General features: G+C 42.8%; 1 protein-coding gene across 1 annotated transcript in view; it reads left to right on the forward strand.

The window, feature by feature from the left end:
- The window catches only part of TMEM163 (transmembrane protein 163), a 226,646-nt gene that overhangs the window by 174,996 nt on the left and 25,702 nt on the right, over positions 1 to 25,948 (forward strand). Inside the window, exon 5 of the mRNA XM_032856181.1 lies at positions 10,291 to 10,387. Coding sequence (XP_032712072.1) covers positions 10,291 to 10,387 — 97 coding nt within the window. The remainder of the gene's footprint in view (positions 1 to 10,290; positions 10,388 to 25,948) is intronic.

Genomic DNA, 25,948 nt, shown 5'->3' on the forward strand with positions numbered 1-25,948 from the left:
CCTATGCTGTTATCTACTGAATTTTTACCTAAATGTAATCTTAATTTTCCCCTAAGGAATAATATCTTTGAAGGCTTGGGGTGATAATTGGGTTTTTCCCTACTGTGTGTTGAAATATGTACCTATTAAATACAACACTCCGGGCCATGTACCATCTAAGAGCCTTGGTTTTGCATCTGCATCTTGGGGGGACTTTCAGGACACAGAGGGACATTCTTCATGTGGCACTTGCATTGCTGTTCTCCTTAGGCCAAATGCTCCAGGAATATCCTCTCCCCTCCTTTTTTTTTAATTAAAAAATTTTTTTAAATTGAAGTACAGTTGACATACAGTATTAGTTTCAGGCATACAATGCGGTGATTTGACAATTATAGACGCTACAAAATGCTCACCATGATAAGTATGGTTACCATCTGTCACCACGCAAAGTTATTACAGTATTACTGACTATATTCCCTGTGCTGTACTTTTCATCTCCGTGACTGACTGACTTTATATTGGGAAGTTTGTATCTCTTAATCTCCTTTGCCTATTTCATCCATTCCCTCCCCTCATGGCAACTACTAGTTCTCTGTATTTAATGGTCTTTATCTGCTTTTTTTGTCTTAAGATTCCACATGGATGTGAAAGCATAAGGTGTTTGTCTTTCTCTGACTGACCCATTTCTCCTAGCATTATACTCCCTAGGTCTGTCCCAAATTAGGTGAATTGCAAGATTTCATTCCTTTTTTATGGCTGAATAATATTCCACTGTGTGTGTGTGTGTGTGTGTGTGTGTGTGTGTGTAGTACATTTTACTTATTCATCTGTTGATGGGTCTTTAAATTGCTTCCATATGTTAGGTACTGTAGATAATGCTGCAGTAAACATAGGGGTGCATATATCTTTTAAATTAGTGTTTTTATTTTCTCTGGGTAAATAGAAGTAGAATTACTAGATCATATGGTATCTCTTTTTAATTTTTTGAGGAACCTCCATACCATTTTCCACAGTGGCTGCACAGCTTGCGTTCCTACCAACAGTGTAGGAGGGTTCTTTTTTGTCCATATCCTCACCAACCCTTGTTTTCTCTTGTCTCTTTGATATTAGCCATTCAGACAGGTATGAGGTGATATTCTCACTGTGGTTTTGATTTGCCTTTCCCTGGTGATGAGTGATGTTGAACATCTTTTCATGTATCTATTGGCCATCTGGATGTCTTCTTTGGAAAATGTCAGTTCAGGTCATCTGCCCATTTTTAATCGGAGTATGGTGTGTTTTGTTTTTGTTTTTGTTTTAGTGTTGAGTTCTATAAGTTCTTTGTATATTTTGAATATTAACCCCTTATTGGATATATCATTTGCAAATACCTCCTCCCATTCAATATGTTACCCTTTTGTTGATGTTTTCCTTCACTGTGCAAAAGGTTTGAGTTGGATGTAGTCCCAATTATTTATTTTTGTTTTTGTTTCCCTTACTTGAGGAGGCAGAGCCAGAGAAATATTGCTAAGGCTGATGTTCAGCAATTTACTGCTTGTGTTTTCTTTTAAGTGGCTTTATGGTTTCAGGTCTTACATTTAGGTCTTTAATTCATTTTGAGTTTGTTTTTGTGTATGATGTAAGAAATGGTCCAGTTTCATTCTTTTGCATGTAACCATCCAGGTTTCCCAAAACCATTTACTGAAGAGACTTTCTTTTCCCCATTTTATATTCTTGCCTTCTTTATTGTATGTTAATTGACCATTCAAGCTTGGGTTTATTTTTAGGTTCTATATTCTGTTTCGTTGATCTGTGTGTCTGATTTTGTGCCAGTACCATACTCTTTTGATGGTTACAGTTTTGTAGTTCATTTTGAAATCTGGGATCGTGATGTCTTTAACTCAGTCTCCTTTCTAAAGATTATTTTGGCTATTTGAGGTATTTGTGGTTCCGTACAGTTTATAGGAGTATTTTTTCTTGCTCTTTGAAAAATGCTGTTAGCATTTTGATAGAGATTGCATTAACTCTGTAGATTGCTTTGAGTAGTGTGGCTATTTTAACAATAGTCTTCCAGTTCATGAGCATGGTTTATTTATGTTGTTGTTACATTATTTATGTTGTTTTCAGTTTCTTTCATCATTGTCTTATGATTCTCAAAATATATATCTTTCACATCTTTGGTCAAATTTATTCCTAGATATTTTGTTCTTTTTTATTTAATTGTAAATGGGATTGTTTTTCTTAATTTCTCATTCTGCCATTGCATTATGAGTGTATAGAAACACAACAGATTTATGTATTAATTTTGTATCCTGCAACTTTAGTGAATTAATTTATTATTTCTAAGAGGGTTTTTTTGTTTGTTTGTTTGTTTGTTTTTGGTAGAGTCTTTAGGATTTCTCTATATAGTATCATGTGCAGTTAGTGACAGTTTCCTCTTTCTTGCCAGTTGGGATACCTTTTCTTTTCTTGTCCGATTGCTATGGATAGGGCTTCCAGTACTATGTTGAATAAAAGTGGTGAGAGTAGATATCCTTGTCTTGTTTCTGATCTTAGAGGAAACACTTTCAGCATTTTACCATTGAGTATGTTAGCTATAGGTCTATAGGTTAGCTATAGGTCTATATAGCTATATGTGGCCCTTATCATATTGAGGTAGTTCCCTCTAAATCCACTTTATTGAGTGTTTTTATCATGAATGGATATTGAATCTTGTCAAATGCTTTTTCTGCATCTACTGAGATGATGATATGATTTTTACCCTAACTTTGTTAATGTGGTCTGTCATACTGTTGATTTGTGCATATTGAACTGCTCTTGCATTCCTGGAATAAATCTCACTTGATCATGAAGAATGATCCTTTTAATGCATTGTTGAATTCAGTTTGCTGATATGTTGTTGAGGATTTTTGCATTTATATTCCTCAGAGATGTTGGCCTATAACTTTTTGTTTTGTTTTTGGTAGCGTCTTTAGTTTTGTTACCAGGGCAATGCTGATCTTATGGAGTGAATTTGAAAGCATTACTTCCTCTTCTATTTTTTGGAATGGTTTGAGAAGAATAGTTATTCTTTTTCCCCCCCTGCTTTTCCAAAGCCTCTTTTCCTCATCCTTTTTAAAATTTTACTGAGTTTTTTAATTTCAATATTGTTACCATACAGTGTTTTAGTTTCAGGTGTACAAGGTATTAACTCTTCTTTAAATGTTTGGTGGAATTCACTTAGGAAGCCATCTGGTTCTGGACTTTGATTTTTGGGAATTTTTGATTACTATTTCAGTATTGTTACTAGTAATCTGTTCATGTTTTCTTATTTCTTCATGATTCAAATTTGCAAGATCGTATGTTTCTATGAATTTATCTACTTCTTCTGGGTTGTCCCATTTGTTGGCATATAAGTTTTCTTAGTATTGTCTGTAATTATTTGTATCTCTGTAGTATAAGTTGTAAATTCTCCTCTTTCATTTCTGATTTTAAGTCTTTTTTTTTTTTCTTGATGTATCTGGTTAAAGATTTATCAGTTTTGTTTATCTCTTCAAATGATCAGCTCTTAGTTTCATTTTTTTGGATTTTATTTAATTTATTTCAATTCTGATCTTTATTATTTCCTTCTTTTTACTAACTATGGACTTTTCTAGTTCCTTTAGGTATAAAGTTCAATTGTTTATTTGTGATTTGAGATTTTTCTTGATTTTTGAGGTAGGTCTGTATTGCCATATGCTTGCCTCTCAGAACTGCTTTTGCTGTGTCCCAAAGATTTTGAACCATTGTGTTTCTAATTCCATTTGTATCTGGGTGTTTTTTTTAATTTCCTTTTTGATTTCTTTCTTGACCAACTGGTTGCCTAATAGCATGTTTAGCCTCCATGTGGTTGTGTTTTTTCCACTTGTATTCTTGTAATTAACTTCTAGTTTCATATCATTTTGGTCAGTAAAGATGCGTGATATGACTCCAGATTTACTAGATTTATTGAGACTTGTTATGTGGACTAACATGTGATCTGTGATTAATAGCATGAACATATCCATGTGTAGCACCTCTACTTTGCATTTTCACTGAAGCAGGGCCCCACAGTGCTAGGTCTTCATGCTTTTGCTCACAAAGTCCCCTCTGCATGGAGTGTCCTCCCTAGCCTTCCTTTTTCTGCTTAATGATTCCTGTCCATTCTCCTAGACCTAGCTTAAATGTCACATTGCAGGGGTACCTGGGTGGCTGAGTCAGTTAAGCATCTGCCTTCTGCTCAGGGTCCTGGGATCAACCCCTGCATTAGGCTCCCTGCTGAGCGGGGACTCTGCTTCTCCCTCTCCCTCTGCCCCTCTCCTCACTCATGCGCTCTCTCTCTCAAATGAATATTTTTAAAAAATATTAAAAAAAATAAATGTCACACTGCAGAGTCCTCTTTCCTTCCCACTCTGTCCCCAGGCTGTATCTTACCATGTTACTATGTTCATTTTGTTTCTTGCCCGTTTTCACATTCATAAGTAATAACTTCCTGTGATGATTTTCAAGTTTCCATCCTACATTTGTGCTCTCCGGAGACTGCAAATAGATTATGTTTTCCTTAACTTCAAGGCTTGGCATGTAGACCTTAAAATGTGAATGACTGAAGTACAAATCCCCTTCTAAAAAAAAAAAATGCAGTTGCCCCTGGTGGAGCTGTAGCTGTGGCTGTGATTGGCTGACAATAGATGAGAACAAGAGTGAGACTTGGCAGGTGAACCCAGGGAGTGGGCAGGGTTTACTGGATGGGAGGAAGTATTCTTTATATTATATTCTTTATATTATATTTATATAATATATATATATATTCTTTAGTATTCTCTCTCGTTAGCAGAGAATACTAAAGGCATGGTGCGCCTGTGCAACAGCAGAGGCTGCCAGCCCACATAAATTTGCCTGATCCTGATGAGTAGCTTTTGGGTTTCCCTCCCTTCCTCCTTCCTTCCCTCCTTCCCTCTCCCCCATCTTCCCTTCCTCTCTTTCTTCATTTTTCTTTCCTTATTGAGAAACTATATAGAGAATACAGATAGTTAGAGACAACATACCTATATACATATGCACTGATGAATCCGTATTTTCAGCACAACCTCGAGAGCTCCACCTTCTGATATGTAACTATCTACATGTGCCCATTTAAATTATAATTAATTGAAAGTAATTAAAATGAAAATTCCATTTCTTCAGTTGCTCTAGCTACATTTGAATACTCAGTAGCCACATGTGGGTAGTGGCTACCATATTGGACAGTGAGAAATAGAACACTCCATCATCACAGAAAATTCTATTGTACTGCATTGTTGTAGAATCTAATTCTCTTATAAATCCCTCATGTTGACTTTTGTCTTTACCATTGAAGCTAGGAAAAACAGTCCTGTGTAAGTAAGATTTTAATTGGGTGGGTCTTAGCTTGTACATTCATACAGATATAAACAAAGGGCCATTTGTTGAGGAAGGTGGTTACATGTGAGTTGGTGGTTACACATTGAGGAGAGGGACGATCTTACCATGGAGAGTATATGGACCACTTTCCTGGAGACCTCTGGTCTGAGGAACCATTCAAACCGCAGCCTGTTCACTGTGTAGCAGATGGATGAGGATGAAGGTAGAGAAGAGATAGGAATGTGAGTGTGAAAGGTGGGGTCTAGAACTTAGGAGAATAAAGGGAAGGGGGAAGATGGTGGTCTTGAATTAGTGTTTGGTGTAGGCATTATAGAGAATGAGACATGGCTCATTCCTCACTTTCTCCTTCCCTTTTTCCTGCCTTCAAATGGACTTTTTGGCTTTATTTAAAATGGCAGAGCACATGAAGGGAGAGAGAATCTAGCTAGGATAAAATAACACCAGAGACTGTGCATCCCTAAGTACTATGTTTGTGCTCATCACCTGTCTTTTATTTTTCATTACTTCACATTTGAACAATGGACCAGATTACAAGTGCTTTGGGTACCACGATGAAAGATGATAAATAAAACATTGACACTTTAAGCTGTGGACTGAACTGATTAATTACCAGGGCTGCTGTGTTTTAGGTCTTTTGTAAATTAGGGGATGACTAGACAAAACTTTTCCTGTTTGGCTGTTTGGATCTGATAGAAAATAATTTAGAACTGGTATAGGACTCAGGCTTTATTAATGGGAATCACAGACCTCCAAACCTAAAATTGACAAGGGACCAAATTTTCAACCTGACATCATTTTGGTTGTGAGAGAGTATCTGTCAGTAGGTGTTGCCCTTATAATTTCATTGACAAAAAATATTAATGCTTACTACAAGGTTATTCATAGAATTGCAATGGTGTGCACAATTAGTAATCTGTGGCCTTTAGCAGAAGAAAAAGAGACGACCAGTGGCTTTAGTCATTTCTCAGGATTTTACTAGTCGTCTTTCAGATATTAAATGTGTCTTGGGGAAGACTATTCTAGGCTCTGTCTTGACTGTGCATCAGAAACACAGAAAGGGCTTATTAAAATACAGATTACTGGGCCCCATCCCCAGAGTTTCTGATTCAGCAGATCTGGGGTGGACTCAAAAATTGGCTGTTCTAACAAGTTCCCAGGTGATGCTGATGCTGCTGTTCTGTGGACCACTCTTGGACAGCTGGTGGTCCTGTGGGAGTTCCAATTCAACTTCACTTGGTGTTCATTTGGGGGATTATGTTGCTGGAGGCCTTGCATTTGTCTCTTTCTGACTCAGTGTTTTTCTCCGCTGGGGTTTGGGCAGGAGAGAGAAGGAATTTGCATTCATTCCAGTGACCTGGCTGCTCGGTGCTGTCAGGCCCATGGACACATTGCCATTTCCTGGCCAGGTCAGCCTCTCCTGGTGAGGTCCACGTGACATGCTGATGGGGCAGCGATCCTCCATTGCTCCCCCTTCTGCTCCCTCCTAAACTAGGAAGTGCACACTGTGACAGAAAGAAGCAGTATTTGTAGTGTTGGCTTCTGACCCAAATCTTGCCTGCCTTCTGGAGGCCACCACAGTCCCAGGGTGGTGGCCGTGTGAGGGTGCGATGTGGGTGCCAAGAGTCTTTGAATGGCCAGGTGGTTGACTGGGGCTGGCTGCTGGGAGGGAGTCAAGAGATTGGGTTGTGTTTCTAAGTGGACCTCAAACTCCTTGGGTGACCTTGGACAAGCCTCCTAATCCTTGACGTCCCCATTATGACCATTTGTGTTTATGGAACACACCTCTTTCCTTCCCAGCTTGTAAAACAGCAGAAAAACAGAAACTGCGATCCGGTGAGTGGCCTCCACGGCATTTATGCACGGCTGTGCAGATCTTTGAGTGCCTGAGGACAAAGCTGCTGTGTAAACACAATATATTATTAATAAAATGTTAAAAAATAGCATCACACCCTCTGCTAATAATAGCCAGTTTAGGCTGGGGGAGCAGCTTTGACATGCAAGCTCCCAGCAGTGGTGAAGGAAGGGTGACTATGGTGTCTGAATTTGCAGCACATTTAAAAGAAGATGAAAACAGGGCTTTACAACATTTTTGAGCGTATTCACAGGTATGTTGCTGAAGAAAATATGATTATACTTGTGTAAAATTCAACTTTAATAAACCAAAGCATCAATTTCTTTCTATTTTCATTACATTTTGGAGTGGTTTTATAAGGTGGGCTATTCAATAGGCATTTTGGCTAAAGTATTAGGAGTGTCCTTCCCCTTGTATTGGTAAGTGGCTGATGCCCCCTTAAACTCCGTGGGGGGAACATTTAGAAATTATCTAGTAATTACCGAAGCAGTTAGCAAATACATCTGTTCTCCAGATGCATATGGGGCATCTGCTCTGTGCTCCAGTAGATACCGAGATGGAAAAATAGGGTTCTTGACCTTAAGGGATTTGTAGTGTAATTTTCCTTCAAGATACATGAGCAAGATAGTATGGAAGGACCATTGCATCTTTTTTGTCTCCTTAAGAAATGTAAACAAAATTCAGATCCACTCTTGGTGCATTATAGTGGTGTTTCTGCAGTTATCTGGAAAAAATGGGTTCCTGCAGCATCCCTGTTGGCTTTGTTTCTTTCCCCGGCCCCAGGGAAGTATGGAAATGAAGGCTCCCAGAGGATGTTGTACAAATTGTCTGTAGAAGGTCTAGCACCCAAGTGGTGGCTGCCCTACCTGTGTCTCAGAGAGAGAAAACTGCTTGGTAAAAAAATACACTGCACATCTCGTAGGGAACATTAGACCTCTTCCTTCCTCACCAGCTGTGGTGACCACAGTAGGGCCCCAGCTGGGTCTAGGTGTGGGATTGTCAACTCCAGTGCCTCTGGGAATTGCTTTGGAGCTTTGACACAAATGCAGATGCTTGGGTTCACAGCCCCGAGATTCTGATACAGTTGAATTGGTGTGGTCCCTGGGCGACTGTTCAGAAAACTCCCCGGGTGAGTGCAGTTTGCTCCTGGGTTGAGAAGCACTGAGGTGGTGGTTGACTTGATCTGAAAGAGGGAATTAGTCTGTGGCAAATGCTCAGAAATTTTTTCAATGGAGAAAAGCTCAACTTACATTGGAGGCTTATCCTGACTTGAGGCTCTTTTTCTGTAAATGGGACCCCCCCTCCCCAGAGTGTGCAGGTCGGAGTGGTTATTTCAAGTGCTGGTCACAGTGGCCCATAGCTTGCTTCCCCATGGGCACAGCTGGGTCTTGGGGGCCAGTGCCTTGGGAGCACTGATCCCCTGATCCCCAGGATTCTTCAGCTTTGCTCAACTATCTCATCACTAAAGGGCCTCCAGTAGATGGACCTCATTCCCTCATGATGCCCCTCCTGGCTGCAGCCCCTTTTGCCCTATAGCCCTGCCAGGACTGGGATTACCAGCCCCAGGCTTAGTGCCTCATGTTAGTGTTCTTCCCTCCTGCCTCTGCCTTAGTGAGTACTTACTGCCTGAATTATCTTATCTCCTCCTTGAGCCTGTGTGTCCCCCAACCCAGGCTCATTCTGGGGATGTACGGCAGTCATGGCGGATCACTCATTATTGTGCATGAGTCCGGGTCCTTTCTTGCTCAAGATCCCCAGCCCATTCATTATTTTTCCTACAATCTCTATATTTTATGTTATGCACTAATCTGTGATGATCCTTTCTTTCTGTCTGTTTTTGAAAGACTAAAACCTACAATTAGAGTATGCATTAGAAGCCTAATGACTGGGCTCCAAGCAGCCTTATTTACCTGCTTATTTCTGACTTTGAGGTTTGGGGGAGCATGTCTGTCCATGGGCTCATTAGGATTCTAATTAAGTAGGTGTTACTTCAAAGTTATGTGGGCAATTTTGGGTTGTTCTGTTACCCAGAGAAGGGAATCCAAGATGGACAATGAAAAATGATTTGATAGGTGAGAGAAAAAAGGGCTCAGGAGGCTGCCAAGTGATGGGGACATCAGGTTGGGATAGGAATGACCTAGAGCTAATGGTAATCGTTCATTTTTTCTCTATTTTGGTTTTCATTTGGTGTTTTGACTCCTGTATTACTACCATCATTTCCTCATATTTATTTTCATTTTTCATCTTTGCTTCTCCTGCACATTGTTGTGTCTGGTTTACCAGAGAAAGCTCCTACATCCTGAGCTCCCCGAGATGTCCTACCAACCCCTGCCCCACACCCCCCTCCTCCTCTTCCTGCTGCCTCCTGTGCTGGTATCTCGGTTGAACTCATTCTTCCTTCCCTCCTCTCCTTTCTTTTTAAAGAATTGCTTCCTCTTGGCATAAACACTCTACCTTTTGTTGTTACCAAATCATTCTTCCTTCCAGTCTTTGGGAAAATACAGTGGTGTCTATCACGTCATATCAGGAAGAGACATCCAGAAGGGACTTTTGCTTTGTTTAGGCCCACATCAATGGGTTACTTACTTATTTATTTATTTGGATGCTCATTTTCATCTTCAGGTGGGAAATATTATTTCCATTTGACAGGTGAAGCTAAAAGAAATTCAGTAGCTTGACCAAGATCAAGCATATTAAATGATAGAGCTTGGGATGTCTCAGGCCAGAACCTTCACTCTTGGCTATTAAACTCTGAACCCTCCAGCTGGAGGTGAACGGGCATATTATGTTGCCAGGCCGAAGGGATGGATTTACTGTCCTTGAAATTCTTCCCATGCCAGCATTCATAGGATGCTCTGAGATCATCTAGGATGGTGAGCCCTTTTCCTTTGGGGTTGGTTTTGCTGATAAATTGGCCGGGATCCGAGAGATGATTCAGTATCACTTCTGAGATGGGGGTGGGGGTGGGGTTGGGGGTTGGTCATGGTGGGCATGTGGCGAATTACGGTTGGGTTGCATTATTGTGTAAACAAGCGGAGCAGACTTCTCCCAGTTAAGATTCTCAATGTTTTGTTTCTTTGCAGAGCCTGTGTCATCTTGGGGGTGATATTCCTTCTGTCATCCATATGTATAGTGGTCAAAGCCATCCATGACCTCTCAACTAGGCTGCTGCCAGAAGTGGTAAGGCCCTTTCTCCGGAACAGCTTTTCCTGCGGGTACTAGCCTCCTGTGTTACCTCTCACAAAGGATTTACTGGAGCAAGTAGGGCAGGTGGAGAGAAAATAAACAGCACTGTAGGAGGCCAGAAGGACTCACTGAAGAGTGTGAATGACTTGGCAGAGTGAAGCCCTGGGCAAGAGGAAAAAACTTCACGTAGTTGAGGTGGTACTAGGTTCTGGGTTCTGTGTCTCTCTCCTTAGGCATTTTGACTATTTTTAAAGCAAGGTGTTTTCTGTGTGAAAAGAAATGGGATGTTTTTATATAGCAGAGTGATCCAATCTGTGCTGTTTACATCTGTTGTTCTTTGTCTAGTCCATGATTATTGTAATAATAATTTTTCTCTTTTGCACCTTGCATAAATCCATTCACATTGGATTTTGGGGGCAGAACTGGCATTTGGATGTGGAAACTGGAGGGCATAATTTCATATTAAAATGTGTCTTTGATTGCTTTGTTCTTTGGGTGAGAGCTATTACCTGCACTCTGATTCCTTTTGTTTCCTCTTAGGAATGCTGGCGGGGGGTGGGGAAGGGATTTAATGTCTCCTATCAGGTTATCTTCATAGAAGGCAGCTGACTTACCAAAAAATGGAGATCCTGCTGTTACGATGATTCTCTGTATACAAGTTACATAGCGATTTAAATGCAAAAATATGGGCTCTTCTTTTAGGATGTGATTTGATTTGAGTTTGACTTCATGCACCATCTAACGCCAGGCCTAAATTCTTAGACCATTCATTTCACTTTTAGAAAAATGTACGTTAGTCCTTCCTGGGTGAGATATTACGTGTGTTCCTGGGGAAGATTAAAATGAAGTGGGACTTGATACTGCGTTTAGGAGAGCTACGGAAGTGGCTGCTTTAAGTTGCCACCCCACCCCCCAACTGAAATTGAGATCAGAGCTGGTCCTTTAATAACTCACCAGGATCTTCATTATTTGTCGTCACAGCTGACCAGAGGCTTATTCTCTAATATCTCGGTGAAAGCGAGGGAGGATGGATACCCACCCACGGCTTTCAGCCTGAGCTGGAAGCAGAGCTAGCGGAGGGCGGGAACGGTACGGTTTACTACTCTGTGTTCTTAGTCTCATGATTGCGATGCCTCACCCTCCCCTCATCACTGTGATCTCCCTCTGGCCTGGGATCCCAGACTTTTCCATCCTTTTCCTCCACCAAACATGGTAGCTTATGTTCCATTCTGTCAGAACCTGAATCTTAGCAGTAAGTATGATTAATTAAGATGTCAGTCAGGTAACTGCATCTTACATGGGATGGAAATATGCCTCCACTCTAAGAAATGTTTATCGGTGGGAATTTTCAGCACCAGACTCATTGACACGTTCATTCATTTGGCATTAAAAATTAATTTGCAGCAGGGCTACTGTGATAAGGAACGGACGGCTGTGCTCATGGTCCTTTGCAGGGTCCCTCCTTGTCTTTCTCCTGATGGTGGAACCATTTTTACTGGAAATAGTCTCACACCTTGCAGTGCAATGCCCCTAAAGGAAGAAACTCACCAACTGAAATGCCACACCAGGATGAAAATGTCTGATGCCCTGTCCCACGTGGGGTTCCGAGAGGGTGAAGAGCTCCATGATTTCCCCCCAGACTGGCCCTGTCCTTAGAGAACTCATGCCCACTGCATCTTTTATCAGTCCTGGTGTGGGATTTAAAAATCAGACCCATTTATGGTCATCCCCTCAGAACCCTGGAGAAAAGATTAAGGTGGTTTTATCGTTTGTTTTTCTGTCTTCAGCATTATGGAAAGATAACAAAGGTACGCGAGCTCCTGTCTCCAGAGAGAAGTCCTTCTGATCAGCTGAGTGGCACAGGGGGCCCCGGTAAAGGCTGCCAAGTGGTTGCAGACTGTGTTTCCATCCCGAGTCTTTGGCTTCCCACTCTCCGCTCTTGACGTTTGGGGGAGCCCACGGGCCATCACCAGACCCCCAGTCCCTGGCTTGTGGTCATTCAGCACCAGCGATTGTCCATATCTAAATTAGGCTGTAATTTAGATCGGATGTAATCAGCTGCTCATAGAAGCCAGTCCAGAAAGCAGGAGAAGCTCAAGTGCCAGAGTTGTCTGTGGCAAGCCTGTGCCTGGAGGAGAGGCCCGCCCTCTAGTGGTGCCAGGCAGAGTTGCTGTGCAGGGCTGTGAACCCAGGGCTCTCAACGAAGTTTTCAAGAGCCAGTAGAAAAGCTTCTGTTTAATGTGGAATAAATTGGCAACTCATTAAACATTTTTGAAAGCCCTGGTTGGGAGTGGGTAGGCAATTTCATATAGATCAAATAAAGTATGCCTGTGGTGGTTGAAACCAGGGAGACTGGTCTTCAGGGCCGGGATGGCATGAATTTCCGTCCAAGTTACAGCCTTGCCCTTGCCCTCAGTTGTGGAAATGCCTTTTTTTTAAAAAAATTTATTCCAGTGTAGTTAACATACAGTGTTAGATTAGTTTCAGGTGTAAAATGTAGTGATTCAGCACTTCCATACGTCACCTGGTGCTCCTCACAAGTGCACTCCTTTTTCCCCATGACCTATTTCACCCATCCCCCAGCTACCTCCCCTCTGGTATCCATTAGTTTGTTGTCTATAGTTAAGAGTCTGTTTCTTGCTTTGTCTCTTTTCCTTTGTCCATTTGTTGTTTTTTTTTTTTTTTTAAATTCCACACGAGTGAAATCATACAGTATTTGTCTTTGGCGGATGTATTTCGCTTAGCATTATACTCTCTACCTCTATCCATGTCATTGCAAATGGCAAGATTTCATTCTTTTTGATGGCTGAGTAATATTCCACTGTATATACACACCACAACCTCTTTATCCATTTATCAGTCGGTGGACACTTGGAGGAATCCTGGCGGGAATGCAAGCTGGTGCAGCCAGTGTGGAAAACATCGTGGAAGTTCCTCAAAAAGCTAAAAACCGTAATCACATGGCTGGGTATTTACCTGAAGGATGCTAAAACACAAAGCCAAAAGGCTATGTGCACCCCTCTGCTTACTGCAGTGTTACTTATAATAGCCGCATTGTGGACGCAGAGCTGCCTTTATAGGTATGATTTTTATCAAGTTGTTTTTACTGTGGGCTTGTCAGAAGCAGCATTTTCTTAACCCCGGGCCTGTTTCCGGGTGGCTTTCTTTTTAAGGTAGCTGCACCCTTTTCAGAGTGAGAATCATTGCAAGGATGTATACGCTTTGAATACGAAAGCTCTGCAGTTTGGAATTTCCCAGTCACAAAGTACAGTGACTCTGAGCCGTGGCGGGGTCACCAGGCCATTGGTGTCGTGCTGGAGAAGCCAGGCCAGCTGGGGCCCCAGCACAGAATCCATGCCGTCTGCTGCAAGGGCTTCATGACTAAATGGTGTAAGTCTGTTCCACGCAGGCTGCACATGATCGCATTGGATCATGAATTCATCGGGTCATGAATCTGGTTCTAGAAGAGCCTTCTCAGAAACTCTGTGTGAACAGTGGTTCTAGAAGTCGGCGAGAGTGGGCAATGCCTCAAGTGTAGTGGTTGCCTTATATCTGTGGGTTGCTTTGAGAAGAACATGGTCCTCTTCTTCTTTTCACCCCTGCCACACCCTGCTTAGGTAAGAAGGGACAGGTGGCATGTGTCTCCTTTTGGTGGGATATGGAGGCTCTGAAGCTGGACTGATCTTCCTGGGGTGGTCAGCTGGCTGCCGGCAGAGCCTCGTGTCTCCTGGTCCAGGGCTGTCTCGGCTGCTGGTACTCTTGGGCATGTATGGTCCTGTTCTTGAGCTTCTCAGGTTTGGCCCTTCTGGGTTCTCATGCTCAGAGGGGTTGCTGCTAGGGCTGTCCTAGCGAAGATGCCCAGGGCCCCAGCGGGTCCCATCCCTGGCTTTTCTGGCTACTCCTGCTACCTCCATCCCTTACTCTTCTCTGTGCACATTGTCCCTTGAGAGCCCTGCAGGCAGGTTAACCAAGAAGTGATGGAGGATGCCACAGGACAAGTATGGAAGGAGGGGAGTCATGGGATACACGGAATCACATGGAAGGAAGTGCTTTAAGGAAGCTGCTTGGCATGGAGGAAGGTATGTGGATGTGGACCTGCAGGCTGCTGGAGGCAGGGGTCCTATCTCTGCTTCTTCTTACCCAGGAGACCAGCACAGGCCAGTTGCTTAGCCTCCCTGACCCTGTGCTTCCTCATATGTAAAATGGAGCTAATACTATATCAGAGGTTTAGGATAAGGATCAAGTGAGCTGTGTATTTAAAATAACAATCAGGGGGCACCTGGGTGGCTCAGTGGGTTGGGCCTCTGCCTTCAGCTCAGGTCATGATCTCAGGGTCCTGGGATTGAGCCCCACATCGGGCTCTTTGCTCGGCAGCTTGTCCCCCCACCCCGCCCCTGCCGTCTACTTGTGATCTCTCTCTCTCTCTCTCTCTCTCTATTAAATAAACAAATAAATAAATAATTAAATCTTAAAAAAAAACATTAAAAGACAATGCTACTGTGATGGCTGCCCTTAACATTCTGAATTTTGATATTTCTGAATCTCTGATTAGTGTCACCCCAGGTGGTGGCCTGAGGTAATTTCAGACTGGGCCCCTCATCCCTTTTACTTGGCTCCTGCTCTCCCCTGTGGCTGGCTAGAACTCCCTCTCTTGTTTCAGGTAGCCCTGGCCAGTCTTGGGCCAGCCTTTGGGAGAACATCAACACGCTGTCAGAAGACCTGACCTCCAAGGCTACCTCGCCACTCATCGAGTGTGTGACTGGTAGCAAATCACGGTAGAGACGGAGAGTTGAATGATGTTGTGAATGTGGAAATGCTCTATAAACTGTCATGCCTTACAAAAGAGGGAGATGAACTTGGTTCTGATACCAAGGCCATAGAAGTCCCATTCTTGCCCGTGAGCATCCTGTCAGTTTCCTGTTTGGTCGGACCAGCTCATTAGCTTCTCCTGCCTGTAGTAGATCAAGACTTCTTCAGCTGGCGCTCTTGGCCACTGTCTGCATCCAACCTCCTTCCGTGGTCATGCAGTGGCAATAGTGATTAGAGTTGTAATTAAAATGATAACTACAGATTGGCTGTAAATAATATATGGCTGTATGTTGATGATAATAAATGCTATCACTTGAATGTCTACTAATCCCTAGACCCTCTGTCTAGGCACTGGGGATTCAAAGTCAAGTAGCAATAGTGACTAGAGTTTTCTCACCCTGCAAAGCCCTTGGCTTCTCATAGGAGCTGTTCCTTTCCTCTCTCTCTCTGATCTCTGTTTCCTGTGTACACCAGTATCCCTGGTTAGGGAGGAAGGAATTTAGAAAAATGCAAAAGAGGAGGGGGCTGTTAGGTCCCCCAATGATGGGTCTGTGATGAAAGGAGCGAGACTGATATAAAGTGAAGGTCAAGCAAAGCTTTATTCGGCGCCAAGCATCAAGAATCAGACCGAACATTTGGGGCCGCGCCTCTTACAGAGAGGGCGACCTCTCTGCTTCACAGACTAGCTTTTAAGGGCAAAGGTCATGTGGTTGGGCCTGGCCATGCACAGGCAGCCAATGAAATTGTAACACACAGAGAAAGCTGCACAGTCATGTTAGGTCACACATAAGTGACCAATTGAATTACAATTTACCCTAGTAGATATTTGAACCAGCCTAGCCTATCACCTTGGTCAGAATTGGTGCCCAAAAGGTGCCCAAAGGGCAGGGCCCATACTCTTTGGTAACTAGGGAGACAGTAGGCATCCTCCCCCCACTGACCAGATGTCTCCATCTGGCCTGACCCACCCTTGTATTTGGGCTTTGTTACCTGGGACTGGTTTCTGGGAATTGTTTTTAAGTAAGTTCCCTGGGGGGAAGGGGGCAGGGACAGTTTAAGTTTTAAACAACAAAATTATTGTTTAACTGGATGGAAATGCTCTGGCTAAATAGGTCCTTATAGAGGCAAAGGAAGAAGGGAAAAACAACTTTGTGTCATAGGTCAGAAATCGTTGCTTGGCATAATTTTGATTCTTCCTTGGCTAACAAGGTTGTCTTCCAGGCCTCCCCTTGACCATCTCTCTGTTAAGCTCCTCAGATGCCAGCCCACCTGCCAGAACAAAGGAACTTCTAGCAATAAAAGGGAAACCCTCTCAGTTGCTCATTTTCCTGCTCTGTTCCCTTTCTCTGGTCCTGGTGTGGTGGCCGCTTTCACCGCTCCATCGATGCAACAAGTGTTGCTGGGTGTGTGCCACGCTTGAAGGTTGGGCTGGCTCTGCACAGCCTGTGATGTCAGTGGTGTTCCAGCAAGAACCTCAGAGGGGATTTCACTCTTAAGAACAAAACTGGAGCTACGACTCTCTTGTAAAGGATATTTTAGGGTTGTACTAGCAAGGTCACAGCCAAGAACTTTCCCCAAGGGTCTTCCTACTTGCAGAAGTGACAGATTCTTGGATTTGTAGGCTTTTGATTTGTGGGATTTGATCTGTTCCCAGCCCAGACTGGGTAGTGCTGTAGGCTCCTTGTGCAACAATCTGTGATTACTGCAAACTGTTCAGCATTCAACCCTGCGATGTATCTTGGGCTAGTAGGGGTTCTTTCTGCGCTCTTCAGCCGCTCGTTGTTATGCTCTCAGTGAGTCTCTGCCTGATGCAGAGGATGGAGCCAGGTTGGCCAGTCTTCTTCCCACACCTCTGTTTTCAGTCTCCTCTCATCCTTCCCTCTCTCTCAGGGCTTCTCCCCTTCCCACCTTTAGCCCTTTGAGCTCCCTCCTTGCCCACCTCCTTAGAAATCTCATTTCCACCCTCATTCCCTCTCTTTATGACATCTTTAGTTACTCCCTGCCTGCACTTTGTCCCCAGGCATTTTCTTTCCAGCCCTTCCTCCTCACCTTTAGCTTCCTGTGCTCCTGAAAGCTGTCTCTCTGGAGATAGCCATCCCTTCCTTCTTATTCTTCCTGTTGCCTCAGTTTCAAACCCTGCCTCCCCCCAGCCTTCCCCTGGTAGTCTTTCAAGCCCATTCTTCGAGGTGTCCCTTTTGAGGCAAATGTTGAGCAGAAGGAAATGAGGGAGTGAGGTGGGGCCAGCAGTAAAGGTTTGGGACCAGGTGACTGGCTTCGAACAACTGCTGCCCACCCGTGAGCTTGTCAGCCTCAGGTCACCTGAGGCAGGTGTCTCATCCACAGGAGGGAGTTTCAGAAGGTTCCCTCAGTCCTGAGTGAGTGCAGTCTTGCGGCTAAGGAAGTGGGGGTTGGAGTCAGAGACAGAGATCCCAAGTCTGCCAGTTTCTAACTAGAACATTCTGGGTAGGTGGTTGACCCTTTCTCTGCCTCAGTTTCTTTGTTTTTAAAGTGGCAAAAGTGATGGCACTTTCTTTGTAAGATTGTTAAGAAACAAAAATGTTTCTTAATGTTTCTTAATGATGTTAATGCTTAATGTATAACTATTGAATAAATGTTGGCTGATGTTGGACTGAAGAAGTTTCTTTTTATTTATTTATTTATTTATTTATTTATTTCTATTTTAAGATTTTATTAATTTATTTGACAGAGAGAGAGAGAGAGATCACAAGTAGGCAGAGAGGCAGGCAGAGAGAGAGGAGGAAGCAGAGAGCAGAGAGCCTGATGCGGGGCTCTATCGCAGGACTCTGAGATCATGACCTGAGTTGGAGGCAGAGGCTTAACCCACTGAACCACCCATGCGCCCCTGAAGAAGTTGTTTCTAAGGAAGTTGGAGGACCTTTAGTTCTGGAAGCCCAGGCTTTTAGGAAGTGCCTTCATGGATACTGTTCCTCGCTCAGGTTGTGTCATGTGATAGGATCTTTCTTGTGCAATTATCTATCTATAATTTCTGGATCCACCATTGGCAGTAGAGATACTCATCTCCAGTATGACAGGTTCGCAAGTGCAACTCTAAATTTTATTTTATTTTATTTGTATTATCAAATACTTAAAAAAAATCACACACATTCAGGGTCCTCAACATCTCTTCTGCCAACATCTCAGCACTGTAGAAAGAAGGGCAGAAATTCATGGTATCAGACATCATTCATGTCCCAGTCTTGTTACGTCAGACAGAATAATTCCATTGCCTCAGGAGGACTGACTTCTTCATTCGTCCTATAGACAGGGACCTACAGGCTTCTAAAGAGAAGAAATGAAACACTCATGAAATGGATTCTTTTTCTTTTTTTTTAAAAAAGATTTTATTTATTTATTTGAGAGAGAGACAGTGAGAGAGAACATGAGTGAGGAGAAGGGCAGAAAGAGAAGCAGACTCCCCGTGGAGCTGGGAGCCCGATGCGGGACTCGATTCTGGGACTCCGGGATCATGACCTAGGCCGAAGGCAGTTGTCCAACCAACTGAGCCACCCAGGCGTCCCATGAAATGGATTCTTATTGGCTCCAATGAGTTCAAGGAGAATAGAGAGTCCAGAAATAGATCCACACGTATCATATCTTGTTAGCTGGTTTCGACAAAGGTGTGGAGGCAGCTCAGTGGTGGGAAGAAAAGTTTTGTCAGTAAATGCTGCTGGAGAAATGGGACAGCTGTCTGGACAGAAATGGACATCAGCCATCACACAGAAGTTAACCCGGAAGGGATCACAAGCCCAGTGTAAAATCAAAAACTCTAATAAAACTTCTACAAGAAAACAAAGGAGGAAATCTTAGTGATTATGGGATAGGCACAGTTTCTTAGGTATGCCACAAAAACCATGAACCATTAAAAAACCATGAACCATTGAAAATTAGAGTTTATCAAAATCAAAAACCTTTGCTCTTCCAAAACACCATATAGGAAAATGATAAGACCGCATGGACAACACTTCTCTATCAGACAAAAGACTCTATCCAGAATATATAAAGAACAGTTTGATAATAATATGATCAACAACCCAGTAAGAAATCCTCCCTTCCATTTCCTCTTTCTCCATAAAGTCTTTTTTTTTTTTTTTAAGATTTTATTTATTTGACAGAGAGAGATCACAAGTAGAGAGAGAGAGAGAGAGAGAGAGAGAAAGATAGGAGGAAGCAGGCTCCCTGCCTAGCAGAGAGGACTCCATCCCAGGACCCTGAGATCATGACCTGAGCTGAAGGCAGAGGCTTAATCCACTGAGCCACCCAGGCAGCCCTCTCCATAAAGTCTTCATGTCCTAGAGTGAAAGTTTGTTTTCCATCAGAATTTGATACATTTTTATTAAGATTATTCCTTTATATTTTGTGAACTTTCTTGCTATCTTACGGGTTAATATTTCATTTTCTGTATTATTACTGCGTAAAACTAATGTTATTTGAATAATGATCTTCCGATTTTTGTTTTGTTAGTTGATTATTTTGGATATATTATATATAATGGCAGCTCCTTTCCAATTCTGATAGTTTCCTTTTTTTCTTATTTATTAGCCAAGTTCTTCAATACAATATTGAATAGTTGGCTGCTGATTTTTGGAGTGACTATTCAACTTTTTGTTTGCTGAGAGGTATTTTTTAAAATCACAAATAAATGTTGAATTTGGGGTACTATTTCTGTATATATTTTCCTTTGAGAGGTTAATATTTTGAATTAATAGTCTAATATTGAGACATCCTTGAATTCTTGGAATAAACCCTATTTGGCCAGAAAGTGTTAATCTTTTAATTCATAGCTCATTTTCACTTACTATTTCATTTAGGATTTTTGCATCTCTGCTCATAAGTGACGTTAGTCTAAAGCACCTGCCCTTTCACACAACGTTTAATGAGTTACGTATTGTTATGAAGTTACGTTAGCTTTTCTGTTCTTTTTCTGTGCCCTGGAATACTTGTAGTAATGTAGGAACTTTTTGTTCCTTTAATTTTTAGTAGAACTTGCCTGCAAAATTGAGCCTGTTGCCTTTTGGAGAGGCGGTATGTTCTCTGTTAAGATCGTGAACTCTAGAGCCAGATAGCCTCGGTGCATTAGCGGTGACCCGTGGACAAGTTACCTCGCCTCTTTGGCTTCAGTTTTCCTCTCTAAAATATGTATAAGAGGGGCGCCTGGGTGGCTCAGTGGGTTAAAGCCTCTGCCTTGGGCCCTGGTCATGATCTCAGGGTTCTGGGATCGAGTTCCGCATCGGGCTCTCTGCTTGGCAGGGAGCCTGCTTCCTCCTCTCTCTCTGCCTGCCTCTCTGTCTCCTTGTGATCTCTCTCTGTCAAATAAGTCAATAAAATCTTAAAAAAAGAAAAATGTATAAGAAACATAACCTTAGTACCCACCCTGCAGAGTTGTAAGGATCAGCCCAGTTCATGCATGTAAAAAGCATTTTAAAAAAAGTGCTCAGCACTTTGTACTGAAACTGGTGTTTTCTTACTTCTGTTATAATTACCAACCCTATGACTGATTTTTTTCCCCCTGCCGACTCATTTTTATAGTTGTTGTTTGGCAACAATTTTCAAAACATATTTTTCTAGAAATTGCCCGTTTATCTAGGCTTTCAAATGTACCGCATTGAAGTTGCTTATATTATTTACATAAGATTTTTAAAAAGATTTTATTTATTTGTTTGACAGACAGAGATCACAAGTAGGCAGAAAGGCAGGCAGAGAGAGAGGGAGGGAAGCGGGGCTCGATCCCAGGACCCTGAGATCATGACCGGAGCCGAAGGCAGCGGCTTAACCCACTGAGCCATCCAGGTGCCCTATAGAAGGTTTAAAATCTTGGATCCATCTGTGCTTACATGCCCTGTTTTATTGCTGGTGTTTATTTGTACTCTCGCTCTTTGTCTCTTAATCTCGGGTGCCAGAAGTTTATTCATCTCCTTAGAAAAGCTGCATTTGATTTTGTGGATCACGTTGATTTGCTTTCTATTTCATTCGGCTCTCATCTTTAGTAGTTCCTGCTATTTTGTTCACACTTAGTTTTGAGGGTGGGTAAGTGAGTTTTATGTTTTTTAATTTTTTCTTTTTCAGTTTTTGCTGTTGGTGTTCCCCCCCCCCGTTGTGTTTTTATACTAATATAGAATAGTCATTTATGGAAGGAGCTGGCGAAAATAGTTTATGCAGAGAAGTGTGTTCCGCACATCGGGACCTCTGATGGAGCACTGCTATGTATACGTGTGAGAAGCCGACCAGATTCTCCAGTGACTGAACCACAAGTGAGAGCTCGTAGGGCAACCATCAGACAGAGCAGGCGGGGAGCGGGAGTGTGCTACCCAGTGCCGTGTCAGGTTTCTCTGTCTCCAGCTCTTCAATCCAATGCTAACCTAGTGTTGCTGGGAAGGAGTTTCATGCAAGTGATTAGCAGCTATCATCCGTTGATTTTCAGTAAAGGAGATGATCCTCACTAATCTGAGTGGGCTTGATCCAGCCAGTGGAAAGGCTTTAAGAGCAGAGCTGAGGCTTCCCTGAGGAAGAAGTTCTACCCAGGGAGAACAACTTCAGCAGGTGCCTGCGTCCCAGTCTGCCCTTCTTGATGGGTGTGGGGGGGGTTATCTCAGGCTTGCCCTGCCAGTCCCCCACGGTCACACGAGTCAGTTCCTTGCAGTGTCTCTCCTACTATTGGTCTCCTCCTGGTTCTCTTCCTCTGACTAATGTACTCACAAATTACTGCCTTGAAGTATTTTCTTTATGTTGAGTTTTGATTTTTATCCAAGTCATGCATGTTTATGATTTAAATGGCCTGTTATTCTACAAGGGTCATTACAAAAAATAACCCCTACTCTAGAGGCAGCCATCGATAACTTTCAACCTTGGCATCTCTAAGTAACATGCATATGTCGCTCCTTCTGACTTTGTCAATTACAAGCATGATTTCTTGACTCCCTCCTCTGGTTGGCTCTTTAACCGTCCCCCATTGCCTGGTCCCCCCACCCCCCACCCCCTGTACATTTGCATTGGTATTTTGTTTAGATCAATAGTCAGCATTATTATGATGATGATGGCAAATGCTCTTCATAGCAGAGCCTTGTAGTCTTGTATGATTGGTTTTGTTCTTTCCTGCATTATACATTGTAGGTGCCCATATACTCATAAAATGAAAATGGATTATAAATTACACACAGTCGCACTTATGTGCACATCTTGAGATCTCATTCATTGTGATTCTGGGGATTCATTTTATTTTTCTCTTGGATTGTATCTTACTGGATCCCACGTTGTTGTCTTTCATGATTTATGCTACTCTTCTGGAAGAGCACCTTTTTAAGTAGCTTTCTAAGAACACACATAAGGAAAGCAAAATTTTTTGAGACTTTAATGTCTGAAAATGTTGCTGTTCTATCCTCACACTTTATTTGGTAGCTTGCCTGGATGGAAAGGAGTTGATGAGGCATTAATCCACTGTCTTCTCATTTCCAGTGTTGCTTTTTGGAAGTTTAATGCTAGTCTAATAACCAGTTTTTATTGTTGAATTAAAAAAAATTATTTATTTGACAGAGAGCATAAGCAGGGAGAGGGGCAAAGTGAGGGGGAGAAGCAGGCTTAGCAGAGGGCCTGATGCAGGGCTGGATCCCAGGCTTAGAATCTTGACCTGAGCCAAAGGCAGATGCTCAACCAACTGAGCCACCCAGGTGCCCCCTTGTTGTTATCTTTTAAAATCTTTTTTTCCCTGTCTGGAAGCTTATAAGATGTTCCATTTGCCCTCAGTGTTCTGGTTTCCCCAAAGTCCGGTGATTATTGTCTGTCTGATAATATTTAAGAAAAATATATTTATGATTGTGTGCGGGTGAGACTCCTGAAATATCTTAATGCTAGGGCAGGAGATTTTAACCTGGTTTTTGGCCCCTTGGATTAGGTATTTAGAGTATCCAGGAACTTTAATTAGAACAAAATCATGTCTTTATTTTCATTTAAACTTTATCTTAAACTTCACCTTTTCTTCCATCATAAAATCAGGCAATAAACCACAGTTGGTAATATTAGAGTCCTTGTAACTTTGTCACCAGTGAAAATCAGATATTGTCTAAGATCAGTTTTGGCAGGTATCTCTAAATATTTTTTGTGCTTATCACTACATTACTGTCCTTAATTGATCCATTGTGCTATTTAATACACTCATTTAGAAGCACTTATTAAAGTGTAGTTTTTTATATCTTATGAGGTGCATACCAATATAATTGGTTTCTTTTATAAGACTTTATATTTTATTTTATGCACTTCAAGTCATTTTCTCTGTTCTTCTGGGTTAGTCAGTTTGGCAGGATAGTAGGTAAATTCCCTTAATCCCTCTTCTTTTCAATGCAGTGACCTCTGTGTTCAGCGGCGGCACGAGGTGCCTGGTGCAGAGACACACTTTATTTGGCTCTCTGTGGTCCAGAGGCATGCTTGCCTGTTGGGGAACAGCGTTAGTGCACTGGACCGCGGGGGAGGGGACATGGTCAATCAATCCTCCTCCTTTCAGTCTTCCCTCTTGCACTCCTCTTCCAGGATTGCCTCGTGGCATTGATTCCTAAGCCTTCAGGGTTCTGATGCGTAGCTTCTGGACTTCACCCTCTGCCCTAAGATTCTACCAGTGTTTGCAACTTTCAGGCACGTGCCACTCTTCTGTCTACTTTCCCAGCTCACACAGTTTTGTGGCTGTTGTTCTTGTTTTCTTTGTCCTTGTCGGTTCCTGCTTAAAAAACAAAAAAAAACCCAAAACAACAACAAAAAGAACCCAACCCCTCCCCCCAAACCAACAATCCCTGTGTTGCCATGTAGTGGGTCTTATAAAACCTGTCTCTGTGTGTCCCCTGCAGTATCTTAAGTTGGAATCTCTTCTGATTTTTAAGGCATTGTCGAATACAGAGAGCAATTTTCTGAGCATTGTGAATTATCTGTTCTTTTTCTTTTATTGAATCAAAATTGAGAGTTAGGGTCATCAGGCAACTTTGGAGGAAGATTGACCTACACATTCCTAGGTGTGAAGTGGAGGAGAGTTTAGGTTGGATCTCTGGGGGCTTGAATGCCTTCTGTGACCCTGACCAGCTATGTGACCTGACCCTTTCCGTTGTGGTCATAATTTCTACAGCAGGAATCTTGAGATGCTTGTGTTTAAAACAAGATGAAATTGTTCATTAAGGCTTTGGACAAGAGCCTTGTCTCTAGTGGGCATTCGTAGTAGTCCTGCTTGTATTGTTAGGCCTGTTATGGAAGGACCTCTTTATTTTGATATTTGGAACAGGGTGTTTGTGTGATACTCAATGGCATGTCCTTCGTAACAGCAGAGGGGGAGAAGCAGGCAGCCTGGCGATTGTACTTCCTTTGCGGAATAGAGCTGTTTCCGTGCTTCGGTATCTCTGTGTCAGGAGGGCTTAGCGCAGGGGTTGTCAGGCTTTGTTCACATTTTAGGGAACCCTGCAGGTGTCCTTTCCTTTCAACATCCCATGGTCACAGCATCCAGCCAGCAAGGCTCCGTTCCGATCCCATGGCAGTCAGAGTTCAGGGCTTAGAGCGCATGTCCCCCTGAGAGCCTTGCTTTCGTCTCCCACATCAGAAAATAGCAGTCAGACTGAGGCCTCATGTGACAGAAGCCAGGCTTCGTCTTGGCATGGCAGCCAAGCACTTGAAAGTGCTCCCTTGTCCCTGAGGCGGTCACAGTGCATCAGTTGACACCATCTTGCCTTCTTCTACAGCGTCTCGTGACCCTGGCGCTTTCAGTTCTGTGGTGCCCGTGTAGCCCGGCACCTGCTCCCTTAACTAGACCACAGGGCCTCAACAGTCAGCTCGACTACTCTGTCCAGAAGTCACAAGGGACCAGGGCCGTCCAGTCTGTCTGTAAGGCCCACCAGTGAGGCCACGTCCACCGGCTGCAAAACCTCCTGGCCTCTTGCTCGATTCTCTGAACGCCAGTTGTCTTGACCCTCCTCATATCAAAGTAGTTCGATGCTAATTCGAAAATCACATAGTCCTTCAATGTGAATCTGTGGCAATTTGTCGATATAATTTAATAACTGGGAGAAAATTGAGGGCTCCTCTTTGGTGTGATTTCCTCCACATCTGCCAGTTTTTCTCATCTGCTGAAGGTGGGGTGATGAAAAGATCTGAGAATGAGAGTGACTTTTAATTTCACCTGGGGCCATAAATCAATACACATTTATTATTCCGCCAGCACTAGCATTTCCCTGGGTGATTCTGTAACACATGTAGTGTCAGAATGATTTGAAATTTGTCCTCATTAGGAAAGCAAAGACACCTTTTTTTTGCAAGCATAAGCAAGTGAGCCTCCCTGTGTCCCCACATGCTGTCACACATCTTATGAAAAGGGAAACTGTTGGTCTTGGGGGAATGGGCGGGTTGGATTTACAGACACAGCCCCTGTCTTCTTCGTGACCACAGTTCACTGTGACCTCGGCTTTGCGACTACTACTATCACCTATGATAAAGGAATAAGCTTAAAGTAGGAGGTGACAAGTGGTACTGAAAAAAAAATCATGTCTACAAAAAGGTTTTCCTGTGAGCAACAACACCATGAATAAAATTGCTGTGAGGTGAGGCTGTATGGAAAAATAGGGGTGGTTGCAGGAAGGATGGAAAACTCAGTGTCACAGCGTTAGAAACTGCTACCGGCTGGTGAGCAGCCAGAAACACGGGTTGTCCATTTTACGTGATCGTGTGAATCCATGTGAAGCTGACTTTGGCTGACAGCTGTTAACT

The sequence above is a fragment of the Lontra canadensis genome, unplaced genomic scaffold (assembly GCF_010015895.1).
Source record: "Lontra canadensis isolate GAN:19392208 unplaced genomic scaffold, GSC_riverotter_1.0 scaffold11, whole genome shotgun sequence".
In the NCBI taxonomy this organism is placed as follows: Eukaryota; Metazoa; Chordata; class Mammalia; order Carnivora; family Mustelidae; genus Lontra; species Lontra canadensis.